Consider the following 14531-nt stretch of genomic DNA (forward strand, 5'->3'; position numbering starts at 1 on the left):
TTTAAAAGGGGTAGTTTGACTTTCAGAATTTTAGAGAACAAAGTATCAAAGTGGGAGGACAAAGAAATGCATTCGTTGTTGTTCTTTCTGGCACGGTCTTCTAGTTTTCCACCTTTATCCTGTGTATATCATTCTTTTCTGAGCAGCTTTCTATCCTGTGTATATAATTCTATTCTGAGCAGCTTTAAAGGACATCTTAATCACTGTGAGGAATTAGAAATCACTTAGTTCATCACTAAAAAGAAACAGCTTCTGTATGGAAGTATATTGCTGAAGTATACAAAAGAATTGTATATTGTTTATAAGTTTATTTTATGAATTTATGGGTTTAATTTTTAAAAGAACAAAACTAAGAGCTAATTCATTCAATAAATACTTATTACACATGGGTTGTTTTTCATCCGCTGTTCTTAGGCTCTAGGTATACAGTGGTGAACAAGATTCCCACCCTCAGGGGGCTTAGCAGGAAAGACTGACATTAAGCATGTAATTATGAAAGTGCTATGTTGTAAAAGTGGAGTATAAGGTTCTTTGGGTGGGTTTTCAGGTGGAGGGAATGGGAGCAAAGGTAAGGCTGAGAGTAGCTAAGGATGGGGCTAGAGAAGTAGGGAAGGACTGGAGCACAGAGGATGGGGAGATTCATCTTGTGGATATTTGCTTTCTTTTTTCTTTTATAAGTATTTTAGGTTTGAATCTGTTTAAGAAAAGATGATTGGTCAATGTTTTCCATTCGACTGCTTTTATATTTTAGCTAGAGAATATTTTTAAGATTAGAAGTGATCTAAATAATTGGATGTTTTAAATATAACAGAAAAGATTTTTCAGTTGTTTTTTCATAACTCAAAGTGGTATGTTCTTGTTACATTTTTAAGACACTGGTGAAAACATTTGAAGTATGTGATCTTCCTGTCCGAGCTGCAAAGTTTGTTGCAAGGAAGAATTGGGTTGTAACAGGAGCGGTAAGTAAGCATATGAATTTCTAATCCCATTTCTGAATTGGTCAGTGATTACCTAAATGAGTTGCAGAATTTTGATTCTTGCTTTCTTTTGTTAATTAGTGCAATGTTTTGAAGCCTGAACTTTATACCTTGAGCCTATAGTATATTTTTTTGTGCAGTTTACTTCATAAGAGTAATGATGGTTTTTAAATTTTCATTTCTAGGATGACATGCAGATTAGAGTATTCAATTACAACACTCTGGAGAGAGTTCATATGTTTGAGGCACATTCAGACTACATTCGCTGTATTGCTGTTCATCCAACCCAGCCTTTCATTCTAACCAGCAGTGGTAAGAGATGACCGCTATTGGTCATGTAGGTCTCTTTGAGTAATTCATTTTCATTTAGTGAGACATGCAATTCATTTACTGCTGTTACAAGTAGAGTTCTGATTTCAAGCAGCCTTTAAACTATTTAAATCCATTAACATGCTATCAGTGCTGCTTGCTTTTGTATTTTAATGAATGTCAGCTCTACTTAGGATTTGTGTAGCAGTTGCTCTGATTCCTGTCAGGGAAGACCTGAAGGTCTAGATGTGGAACATCTGCTGAACAGAAAGCTAATTTACCTGCTGAGTGAGTGAGTTTTTGGCAGATTGCCATATACTCTAGTCAGTTTTATCTTTATATTCAGACTAGTTTGCACCTTGGTATTATGTATAAAGCAGTGGAGCTTTTTGGAAGGCAGTTAAAACAAGTTGCCGGAGAAGGCAATGGCACCCCACTCCAGTACTCTTGCTTGGAAAATCCCATGGATGGAGGAGCCTGGTAGGCTGCAGTCCATGGGGTCGCTAAGAGTCGGACACGACTGAGTGACTTCACTTTCACTTTTCACTTTCATGCATTGGAGAAGGAAATGGCACCCCACTCCAGTGTTCTTGCCTGGAGAATCCCAGGGACGGGGGAGCCTGGTGGGCTGCTGTCTATGGGGTCACACAGAGTCAGACACAACTGAAGTGATTTAGCAGTAGCAGTAAAACAAGTTGCACTAAATTGGTAATAGCTCTTTGAAACATTTTTAAGTTAGAAATTGAGAAGTATTTCAGAACTTTTTTTAACCAGTTGAAGCCTGGCGTGCTGCAGTCCATGGGGTCGAAAAGAGTCAGACATGACTAAGCAACTGAACTGATTAAAAGAGAAATGCTTGTTTCTGAAATAGTCATTGTCATCATTATTCAGTCATACTTAGACTATAATTAAACTTGTTACTCTTTTATCATTCTGTAAAACCCATTGAGTCTATTTTAAATTTTTTCCATGAAAATTGTATATTTGCTATTAGTAATCTCTTTTATCTCCATTCTTCAGAAAGTTAAAATTATTCTTAGAATAAGCATTTTGAAAAAATCTGTTCAATTCTGATTCGGTGTCTGTAAGTCATGGAATATATGATTTGTGTTAGATTTTCTTCCTTAAAAAGGCACAGAGATTCTGCACCTTAGTTCTGAATGAAAGAAATAGATATTGCAACTAAGTGGAGACTTTCTTTTGGTCTAGATGACATGCTTATTAAACTCTGGGACTGGGATAAAAAATGGTCTTGCTCACAAGTGTTTGAAGGACACACCCATTATGTAATGCAGATTGTGATCAACCCTAAAGATAACAACCAGTTTGCTAGTGCTTCTTTGGACAGGACAATCAAGGTAAGATGCCCATTGTTTGTGTCAGTTATGCTTGTTGGTGAGATATAATTGTGTTAGGTATTTTACTGCTGTCTTCCCAGAAAGTTATTCCTATCTTAGAAGTTTCCCTCAAAAGCTCATTTTGAAGCAAAATAGGACTTCTTATTTTGATTCAGAAGGGCATATTCTGTTTAGAAAAATGGTGTGGCAACTCAGTGCTCTTAATGGAGGGGTGTTTCTCCATGTGGAAGCAGTATATTGTAAGAGTTTTAAACCTCTGCAAACCCAGAATAAGAAAATGCCTGTGTCTTCTCTAGGTCACTGTTTTCCTCTTTGTTAGTGTATTTGCTGTTTCCTTCTGCTGATTATTAATCTATTTCATTTGCCTCCATTCTCTTTTTCTTACTCTATTTCTCCATACCACTGCCAGTTATCTTTCTAAAACATGGGTTCCGTCTTGTCAGTTCCCAATCTAAGGGTAAAGTCCAGATGCCTTGGTGTGGAATACAAGGGTTTGCAAGACCAACCTTAGCTAATGTTAGGAGTTATGTCCTGTAAACCTGGTCTCCTCACCATTTTCTCAAGAAGCCATGAATGTTCACGGAACCTTACCTCATTCAGCTGGTCCCTCTGACTACAGTATTCTTTATTCTCCCTTTTTGATTTCTTTCCTCTGGAGAATTACTCATCTTTCAAGGCTTAGCAGTTATTTACTCTGAGAAGCTCCCTTCAGACATCCATTTCACCCCTAGACAGAGCCATTCTCATCCCATTCCTTCCATTCTTTTTGGCCTCTTATGGCCTTCCTGCTGAATAATAATGGGAAATCTTTATTCCTGAAATGTTGATGTTTGGGGCAGGAACCGTATGTTACCCTTCTCCCACAAGCAGACACACATTGGCAAGCAGCACAGTGCCCTGTCTGTATTAGATGCATGTTGCAGTGAGTGCACATATTTTCCTTTTCCCACTGTAGTATTTAAAATATTTCCATATGCATAGATTTAACTTCGCTTACATGAACAGGCTTACATCTATGTAACATTTTTATTAGTTTTCCTCTAACTTATATAAACTGTTGTCTTCTGTTTGACAACTTATTATTAAATAGTACATGTTGAATATCTTAGGGCTTTGAATTACTTTATTATCATTTTTCTTTTACTAAATTATCCTTGTTTTTGACATAGGTTGAAAACTTTGTAATTAGTTTCAAACTTTCTTCACTAAATTCGATATAACTTGAGGACAAAATTGTCTTACCTTTGGCCCTAGTAAAGTTTGTTTACATATCTTTGTACTCCCCACGGGGCCTCCCATGAAGTGGTCATACAAAATAAATATTTGTAAAGATAAAGCTCAATAGCAGTGCTGTAGTAATATTTGACTGCTTTTTCATACTTGAAATTTTTTGATTAAAGCAGTAATTTTTTTCCTTTTAATACATCTCACTAAGTCCATTTTCATTAGCTTTGTGTTACTAATAACTCTCTCATAACATCATTTCCTACCCTTACAGTAGTGTTTCTCAAAGTCAAGACACCTGGGGTGTCTGTTGAAAATCTAGATTCCTGAATTTCATTGTAGTTCCACTGAATCATAATCTCTAAGGATAAAGCCTGGAATTTGGCATTTCAGAGAATGCCGTAGTGATTCTGCCCTCTGGAAATTCAAGTAAAGTGAGAAAGAACCCAAACACGTGGGTGAAAAACTGAGCATTCTTCAGCTTCTCTGCTGGGCTTTGGCATTTCTGTGACCTGTCAGGGGTGTGGTGGAGCTGCCTTCTGAAATGAAGGCCCCATGTTGACTGGCAGATGCTGTTGCTCTCTGAAGGTGTGGCAGCTGGGCTCATCGTCCCCAAACTTCACTCTGGAGGGACATGAGAAAGGTGTGAATTGCATTGATTACTACAGTGGTGGTGACAAGCCATACCTCATCTCAGGAGCAGATGACCGTCTTGTGAAAATATGGGACTATCAGGTACAGTTTTTTCATAGCTTACTTGCCTTATGTTAGATGTACGTCTCACTGTTTCTTACAGGACAGTTCAAACTTGGGTTGTTGAACTCTGTTTTGAGCATAATAATAAGGCATCAGGAATTGCACCTAAACTGTGGTCTCAGAATTCCCCATGAAAATAACAACAAATGCTTATTAAGAGTTTAAAAATAAAATGCCATCATGTTCATTTTTCATTTACTACTAGAAATGAGAAATTTCAAGGTTTTAATTAAAATGAATTCTTATATCCTTTAGTATCCTCATTGGCAGACTTCCATTTGTATTTCAAAACTAGCACACTAGTGACCAATGTCAGACATCACAATAGTGCTATCATTTTGCCACATAAACTCTTGTAAACCTGATTATGAACTCTTGTTTCTACACTTTTTATCTCCAAGATTTTAAATTTTAATTTTTTTGTTTCTCACCCACTCCAGTGTTCTTGCCTGGAGAATCCCAGGGACAGGGGAGCCTTGTGGGCTGCCATCTATGGGGTCGCACAGAGTCAGACATGACTGAAGCGACTTAGCAGCACATCAAAATAACCACGAATAGTTAATAAAATGAGGCCTAGAAAACCACTTATCGTGAGATACTCAAATCTGTGTTTAAATGCAGGATAAAAACATTAAAGACATCTTAGGAAATGGGGGCACTGATACTTAGATGAAAACCAGCTCTTTCAGGGTGTGTGTGTGTGTATGTTTTCTTCTTTAAATATGATAGTTACTTTTGCCTGTACTATCAAATAATGAGAAAACATGTACACAATAAGATGATTCTCTTTAAAAAATCTCTGTATTGAATACTGTTTAGATTTTTATGACCATTATCATTGATTGTGTATCTGTGCTCGGGGAAAATTAAGGATGAGTTATTGTTTTCCACTAATAAGAGTGTTTTCTGTGTATTGACTATAGAATAAAACTTGTGTACAGACACTGGAGGGACATGCCCAAAATGTGTCTTGTGCCAGTTTTCATCCTGAGCTGCCCATTATCATCACAGGTTCAGAAGATGGTAAGTTAGAAATGTATATTTATTCCTATGCTTATCATTCATTGCTGAGTGGATACGTAAGCCAGCTTAGTGCCCTACACTTTCGTTGGAAGTTTCAAAAGATTTTGCTATTTTTTAATAGAGTAGATTACTTAAGCTATAGTAGAGTACAAGGACATTGTTACTATCATTATCATCATCATGATTCTGATGTGTTTTTACTCTGTTAGGTACATAAGAGGACACCTAGAAGTGCTAGGGGAAGACGGAAAAAGCTTGTGCTTTGGAGTCTGAAATCCTGGGATCAGATTCAGGCTCTGCCACTTCATAGATGTGTGGTTTAGATACATTATGAAATGGGAATAGATATATCTGCCTCATAGGATCATAGTGCAAGGATGTGGAGAAATAACATAGAAAGCATCTGGCATGTAGTAGGCACTGTACCCAGGAATCCTGTCATTATTTCACACATAAAAATGACATTTCTTTGTTTTAGCTTGTTATGTACTTTCTATTATATGTTTATGTTGCTCTATAAAGTCACAGACTACAGATCAAAAATGAAGCTTCCAGGAAGTGTGTTGTGTTTGAATATAAAGACTTCCACGTGGCTGGTCCACCTGACAGTTCACTTTTGGGTATTCAAGTCAAATGGCTGATTCACATTGTTTTTTCAGGAACTGTGCGTATTTGGCATTCAAGCACCTATCGCCTTGAGAGTACTTTGAATTATGGAATGGAGAGAGTATGGTGTGTGGCCAGCCTGCGAGGGTCCAATAACGTTGCTTTGGGCTATGATGAAGGGAGCATCATTGTTAAGGTAATCTCTCATTGCACCGTCTCTGAATAGGGTATACAGGGGGAGCAGTTTTCTTCTAAGTCACCAGCTTTGTTAAACTGGCACTCTGTCATTGAGCTATGTACTTAAAAGAGATTAGGTACTGGCGAGGAGAGTTAAGTGGAAGAAAGGAGCCCTCCATTAAATGAAAATAGAAAATGTTTATTTTGTTGTAGTTTCATTTGTTCTCCTTTTTGTGGCTAAAAGTCATTTGTCATTCCTCCAGCTTGGTCGGGAGGAACCTGCCATGTCCATGGATGCCAATGGAAAGATAATCTGGGCCAAACATTCAGAAGTCCAGCAGGCCAACCTAAAAGCAATGGGAGATGCTGAAATTAAAGATGGAGAAAGACTGCCACTGGCAGTAAAAGATATGGGCAGTTGTGAAATATACCCTCAGACTATTCAGCACAATCCTAACGGGCGGTAAGCTACCACCAGAATCTCCCTCTGGACCTCTGTGTGTGTTTGCATATCCACAGCTTGTCTCGCAGCCCTGCCTGTGATGCGCATTCCTCATGGAGCTTTTGCCCTGCCTCACAGTCCTCAACACAGTGGCAGGCAGCCAGGCCTGTTGATCTTGTCTGCATGCACAGTGAAGCATAATTGCCTTCCTGGCCTTTCCCACTACACAGTTTTGAACAGTGAAATAGTTTGTGTTGACTCTATTTCATATGTGTTGGTATGCGTCCGTATGACATGTCCTTATGCTCCTTCAAGGGCAAGAATCCTGTTTTACCCAAGACTTAGTAGGTGCTCTCTACATATTTGCTGACTCATTGCTCTTAAGAAGAGTTGTGAGGTCTTTGTCTTTTGAAAAAGTTTTGGGAAAGGTAATAATTCTGCTTCTTCTCTGTAATTTGTACCATCAGCTTTGTTTCTCCCTTAAGATTTGTAAAGCACTGAACATCTTGTTTCTCATACAATGAGTTTAAACGTGTAAGCTTTAAAAATTATTTTAAAGTAGATCTGAGCATTTTATAATGCTGTCCTGAGTATTAAAAAAGACCAAGTATATAAACCAAGTATGCTGCCTTGTTCAGTAAATGGTCTCCATAATTACTTGCAATAAAGTTTTCTTATGAAGAATAAGAACACATTACATATTTTCCCCTTAATATCATAAAACAATTTTTGCTTAAGTTTTACATTTCACCTTTGGCAGTCTAATAACAGCCAATATGTCTGTTGAGAAAGTTTTGACCATGCAACATTCTTTTTTTCTTATCAAATGTTAAAAATACCCTGTTTATTACAAATATCATAAATTTAACAGTCATTGAAAAGTGGGGTAAGATATTTTCATTTATTTGAATGATCAGCTTTAAAGTGATGGTAGCCTTGCAAGAAGGTCATGCCTTCTTATTGTGTAGATGTAATGAGCAAAATGCCAGGTATCTGAGTACTCAACAAATGCTAGTTGAATTATTGGAGTCCTCTCCTATACGTCTCCAGCCTTTCTTATCTTCCTGACCCTTTGTTTGTAAGAGAGGCCATTGCAATAATATTTTCGGCAGTAACCCCATCTTCATAATCTGCTTTTGATTTGTTAGGTGTAGTATTTTTGTCTAGCTCTGTATTCCAAGAAATATATAACTTTAAAAGATATTAGGTTCATTTGTAACAGTCAACTGAACTAACATTTGTTATTAGAAATATTTCACCATATTAGAAACAAGATAAATCATTGTTTCTTAACTTCTGCATGTCATTGGTCCTCTGTACTTCTCCCCACCCTGGCTTTTCTAACTTGTAGGTTTGTTGTGGTGTGTGGTGACGGCGAGTACATCATCTACACGGCAATGGCACTGAGGAACAAGAGCTTTGGGTCTGCCCAGGAGTTCGCGTGGGCCCACGACTCTTCAGAGTAAGTTTTGTCTGTGTCATATCAGCTGCCCCTGATAACCAGTGGGCATTCTGTATGCAGCTGTATTGAAGAGGTCTGCAAGGCTCAGTAGGCTGTGCTTCTCCATGTTGAAGACCAGTTCTCACCAGACCTGTGTTGGAGGATTAGTCAGGGGCAAATATGCAGCATGAGCTGCATTTAACATTTTACACTCGGTTTTGAGCTGGCTCACTCAATCTGACCCAATAATAAACTGGGGACCCAACACCTATTTTTCCTTGGTGGAGCCCATGGCAGGGCTGAAGGCAGAGTAGTCCCTCAGATAAAGACCTTGGTAGGTCCCACCTCCCCCCTCAGAACCTGCATCCTGAGCTGCTGCTGCTGCCCTCATCTGAACCACTTGGAGAGATACTAGATTCTAATGTAATCATGATAAAAACTTAATGAATCTGTGATAAAACATCACAGAAATGATGATGTTACTTATCTCCCATTCTTAAATTCTGTCTGAATTCAAAATGTTCATAAAATTGTCTCATTAAAAACAGAAAAAAATCTACCTCTCAATATTATACTAGATATTTACTGACTGGTTCCTTTTTGATTCCTGTTTGGTGCATGTAATAAACATGGGGGTTTTGGTTTTTTCCAGACTACACACTGAGTTACATCTTCATAGTTTTCTTGGTTTTGTTTTCTCCGTATTTTGTGTTGCCTCTTCTGCCAACAGTGGGCAACTTAGGCCTCAGCATTGCTCAGTAAGATGCATGCTTTTTAGTTTTTAACAAAAAGGTCCCTGAGAGGTAAGATCTTTTCATCAGTTTCCTAAATAAACTCATTTATGCACAGTTCCATATACTAAAAAGTACTTTGTTACCGTGAGCACGGTTATGGTTTGTGACTTGCCATACCTCTCTCAGCACACGTCTCCCTCTGTTTTGATAGTTCCCTCTTTTCAGGTTTATCCAGCCCAGGCCCTCCCTGTTCAGCATCTTTCCTATTGGAGCAAAGTACTTATTCCATCCCTTTCTCATAATACTCTTGAATATCCAGCCATAGCCCCCTTCCAAGAGAGAAGCCAGAGTATACACAATTTATAAGTTGTTGCTAAGCATGACTGACCTAGTGAGCCACTTATAAAAGTTTTTGTTTTTTTAAGTTACTTTTTATTGAGGAATAATTTATACAAAATAAAAGGCACTGTTTTAAGTGTATCTTTCAGCGAATTTGGACACATGGATGTAACCTGTAACCACCAGCACAGTCAACATTTCTGTCACCTCAAAAACAATCCCCTTGTTTCTCTTATAGGCAGCACCCCACCCTTGTTCCCCACTAGATTAGATTTGTCTTCTTTAGGATTTCATCAGTGGAGTTGTGCGGTATATACTTGTCGTCTGGCTTGTTTTGCTCAGCATAATGTATTTGAGCTGCATCCATGTTATTACATGGGCTTCCCGGATTGCTCAGTGATAACGAATCTGCCTGCGATGCAGGATATGTGCAGGTTTGATCTCTTATCTGGGAATATCCCCTGGAGAAGGAAATGGCTACCCACTCCAGTATTTTTGCCTGTGGAATCCCATGGACAGAGGAGCCTGGCAGGCTACAGTCTGGGGTTGCAAAGAGTCAAACACGACTGAGCGACTAAACAGCAACTTACGGTTGCATGGATCAATAACTGGTTCCCTTTTTGGCAGAGTAGTATTCCATTGTATGCATAGACCACAGTTGGTTTACTCATTCACCTGTTGAAGGACATTTGGATCTTTTAAAATGGTTTGTAAGCCCTAGTAATTTGTGTAATAGACATTGTGAAGCCTGTTCATTATTTGTCCAACTGTAAGCAGTTCACTGATCTCTTAGGAAAAAAATATATTAGTGAATCTTCAGATATTAATTTTATATTTTTGTGTAATTCACTACTTAAATACATTTGAAGATACTTGTAATATTTGGTGGAATTACAGTGTAGTATATATGTAATAGGCTATAATTGCTTTCCTTTTCCCCCTAGGTATGCAATAAGAGAGAGCAACAGTGTTGTAAAGATATTTAAGAACTTTAAGGAAAAAAAATCATTTAAACCAGACTTTGGAGCTGAAAGTAAGTGCTGTTTATATATGATACAATTTTAGAAACTTTGTAATGCCTCAAAAACATCTAAAGATCTGAAAATATTTTGTTGTTCTTTGTAGGTATCTATGGAGGCTTCTTACTGGGAGTCAGGTCTGTAAATGGTTTAGCTTTCTATGACTGGGAAAATACGGAACTCATACGCAGAATTGAAATTCAACCCAAACACGTGAGCTTCCGTCTTTGCTGTTTTTGGAATGTACCTCTTTGTGACAAACTCTGGGTCCCTGAGGCCAAGAAATACCCTGGTACCCTGCTGTCCCTGTCCCATTGTGATGGACATGGGGCCATTTACCTCGGGATTGCTTTTAAAAGGAGGATTGGGGTATTTGAATAAGGTAGTAGATGTTGGGCTTTTTGAAAAGTATAAAGAGTTGTACAAATGCCAAGTGCTAGTCGTATTTTAAATGGCTTTAATGCTTTGAAGACGAAAAGTCAATGAGTTCTTCACGTGGCAAGACCTGCAAGTCTCCCACTCAGTTCAGAAAGCCTTTGCCTACGTTATCTGATAACGGCTGTTTAAACTTTAGGTGGCCGTTCACCAGTGATGGTTTTCTACCTTTAGATCTGCCTGCTTCTTTGAGAGCTTTCATTGTCAGGAAGTTATCTCTGGAGACAGATATCTCCCAGGGTCCTGGTTCTGATTGCTAGTGTCTGCATTGTCTCAGCAAGGGAGGCATCATCCTCAAGGGGGCAGACATCGGTTCCTGAAACCAATTGATGAGAAAAAGTACTCTATTTTATCTATAAAACATAGATGTTCATATGTTCATACATGTTATGTGTTTGTATACTGTGTGTATGTTTATGTATTACATAATGTATAGATGGATAGTGGGCGTCCTGGGTGGCTCAGTTGGTAAAGAATCTGCCTGCAACGTAGGAGACCTGAGTTTGATCCCTGAGTTGGAAAGATCCCCTGGAGAAGGGAACGGCTACCCACTTCAGTATTCTTGCCTGGAGAATTCCAGGGACAGAGGAGCCTGGTAGGCTACTGTCCATGGGGCCGCAAAGAGTCGGACACGACTGAGCAACTTTCACTTTCAGATGTGTAGTATCTGTGATATTAAAACTTCATAAAGGAAAGTGGGAAAAAAATGCCTAAAAAAGGTTTGGTGTGGGGGTCATAATGGGGGTGGGGGGAGGGAGAGACACTGTTGTAGAGCAGCTAGAAATAGTCTGTACTCGTCTGAATCTCACTTACTGCCAGCACTTACTGCCAGCGCTCCTTCCTGCCTCCCTAGGGCTTTCCATTTCTGTAAATAAAATAGCAGCACCCTGTCCAACCTCCCAAGTGTGTGTGTGTGTGTGTGTGTGTATCAGATTAAGTGCTTACTTTTTATTCTAATGTAAGAAGATAAATCTTGTAGGAAACAGCATATGCAGTTTGTCACATTCACATAGACTCCAAAATCATTTATCTGTGTTTTTGTTTGTCGTGTCACAGATTTTCTGGTCTGACTCTGGAGAGCTAGTCTGTATTGCAACTGAGGAGTCATTTTTTATCCTTAAATATCTGTCAGAAAAAGTCTTGGCTGCACAGGAAACACATGAAGGAGTTACTGAAGATGGCATTGAAGATGGTTTTGAGGTAATTGCATCAGTGAAACTTTAGCTTTGTTTTTAAACGAATTATGTACTTACAGCTGAACTTCACTCAGTGTAACATTTTATTGTAAATTAGGTTTGGGAAAACTTAATAAACACTTAAGGAGTTATGGTAAAATGTGGAAATTAAAGTCTTGGCTCAAAGATCAGGGTCTGAAAGTATTTGTTAAAAGAGATTTGTGCTTTGATTATAGGAAATCTTTAGACCAGCTTTGACAGTTTTTCAGTAAGGAAGTTAGAAGTTGTTACGGTCCTAAGACAGTTTAGTTAGAGTTATTTAAAATGGGTTTTCAAGCAGAGGGAGCCTATCCTGGTACTCTCTGATGACTTAGAGGGGTGGAACTTGGTGAGGAAGGGATGGAAGCTCAAGAGGGAGAAGATATATATATTAATTATGGCTGATTCACTTTGTTGTACTGCAAAAACCAATACAATATTGTAAAGCAATTTTCCTCCATTTAAAAAATAAATTGAAAGAGTCTATAATTATCTTTAAAAAAATAAATTAAATGAACTTCCAAATATAAAGATAAATCATCCATGGTAGAGGTGTCTTAGAAGATTTTGTGAAATACTTATTATGCCAGTCTCATGTATGTTAGGAATTTCAATCAGCACTTTCTTAGATTATAGCTTTAACTCAACAGTAAGACTTTATAGATGCTCATTCAGGAATCTGTTCTTAAATGAAGAAAGAAGATAGCCGTTCCAAGAAAGATTTTCTTTCTTGAAATAGGATTCTTTCTTTGCATCTCTTTTTCTATCCATCACCCCTAATTACATTCAGTTTTTTGTTATTGAAAGTTTGTTATTTGTTGTTGAATAAGATAATAACAGGCTTCATTTTCTTTCTGTAGGTTCTTGGTGAGATTCAGGAAATTGTGAAAACAGGGCTGTGGGTAGGCGATTGCTTCATTTACACAAGTTCTGTGAACAGATTAAATTATTATGTCGGAGGAGAAATAGTCACCATTGCCCACTTGGACAGGTAGCTGACTGTCGTTTTGCTTTTGTTTTTAATATCCTAAATTTAAAAGTATACTTTAAAAATAAAACCAGTTGCTGGCTTGTAACAATGATAGGCCTGGTTTTTCAGTGTTATGGTTTTAATAGGTGGCAATTTGCTAACTAAAACTGCATCAATCAAATGAAAAGATTTTGAGCAAGAAGCAGAGGGAAGAAGGGAGGGAGAGAGTATGTACTGATCTGGGCTTAATTCTAAATTAGTTTCCATTTCTCTTACAGGACAATGTATCTCCTGGGCTATATTCCTAAAGACAACAGGCTTTATCTGGGGGATAAGGAACTGAATATCGTTAGCTACTCCCTGCTGGTTTCAGTGCTGGAGTACCAGACAGCCGTCATGCGGAGGGACTTCAGCATGGCCGATAAGGTCCTCCCGACCATCCCGAAAGAGCAGAGGACCAGAGTTGCACACTTCTTGGAAAAGCAGGTAAGGGGGGTTGTTTGTTTATTTATGTGTGTTTTTAAAGCCAGCAATTTGAAAGAATGTTTGTATGAATTTGAACTTTCTTTCTTTATTGTCACTGTAATTGTTTCCTTATGGCAGTGGACTTTCTCTTATAAATTTAGGTCACTTATTAATATGCTTCCTTCTCCTTTCTCATTGTCCTTCATATCCCCTTTATATGTTGAAGGTGATTTATTAGTCTTCCCTTTCTCTAGACTTCTTTTCCATTCTATGAGTGTTTTCATTTCTATGCTGTATTTTTCTCTATCCTAGCTAGCTTCTCTCTTTCTGTAAAATACACATAAAATTTATCATTAGTGATGAGCGTTTTCCTTAAAGTAGCGTTTTTATAATCAGAGTTTGTTTATTCTTGAAACATAGTTGATTTACAGTGTTGTGCCTGTCTGCTGTATATGACTCAGTTATACACATATATACATTCTTTTTTTATAATCTTTTCCATTGTGGCTTATCACAGAATATTGAGTATAGTTCTCTGTGCTGTACAGTAGGGTGTTGTCTATCCATTCTGTACAAAATGGTTTGCACCTGCCAACCCCCTCCTAGTCCATCTCTGTCCCTCTCCCCTCCTTGGCAACCACAAATCTGTTCTCTGTGTCTATGAATCTGTTTCTGTTTCTTAAATAGGTTTTGTGCCATATTTTAAATGCCACATATAAGTGATACTATGTGATATTTGTCTTTGTCTTTCTGACTTACTTCACTTAGTATGATAATCTCTAGATCCACTGGCATTATTTCATTCTATTTATGGCTGTGTAATATACCATTGTATCTGTGTACCACATCTTTATCTAGTCCTCTGTCGGTGGACATTTCAGTTGTTTCTGACTCTTGTGAAAAGTGCTGCTTTAAAATCCAAGTTATGTGCACAAAAGCTTTGGAAGGCTTAGGAGAACACAGCCCTCTCCCTTCTCTCATTTACGCTCCCTAGTGGTAATCACTTAATTCTTTTAGCTGACTATTGGCATTTATTTCCACA

The 14531-nt window shown here is 38.1% G+C and overlaps 1 protein-coding gene across 1 annotated transcript in view; it reads left to right on the forward strand.

Moving 5' to 3' along the window:
• COPB2 (coatomer protein complex, subunit beta 2 (beta prime)) overlaps positions 1-14531 on the forward strand; it is a 33160-nt gene that overhangs the window by 10136 nt on the left and 8493 nt on the right. The window contains exons 3-15 of the mRNA XM_010858209.1: positions 873-959; positions 1163-1289; positions 2496-2644; positions 4457-4603; positions 5548-5647; positions 6307-6449; positions 6694-6893; positions 8224-8334; positions 10331-10419; positions 10512-10618; positions 11897-12040; positions 12915-13045; positions 13303-13510. Of these exons, the coding sequence (XP_010856511.1) occupies positions 873-959; positions 1163-1289; positions 2496-2644; positions 4457-4603; positions 5548-5647; positions 6307-6449; positions 6694-6893; positions 8224-8334; positions 10331-10419; positions 10512-10618; positions 11897-12040; positions 12915-13045; positions 13303-13510 (1743 nt within the window). The remainder of the gene's footprint in view (positions 1-872; positions 960-1162; positions 1290-2495; positions 2645-4456; positions 4604-5547; positions 5648-6306; positions 6450-6693; positions 6894-8223; positions 8335-10330; positions 10420-10511; positions 10619-11896; positions 12041-12914; positions 13046-13302; positions 13511-14531) is intronic.

This window comes from Bison bison, unplaced genomic scaffold (genome assembly GCF_000754665.1).
Source record: "Bison bison bison isolate TAMUID 2011002044 unplaced genomic scaffold, Bison_UMD1.0 scf7180017864384, whole genome shotgun sequence".
In the NCBI taxonomy this organism is placed as follows: Eukaryota; Metazoa; Chordata; class Mammalia; order Artiodactyla; family Bovidae; genus Bison; species Bison bison.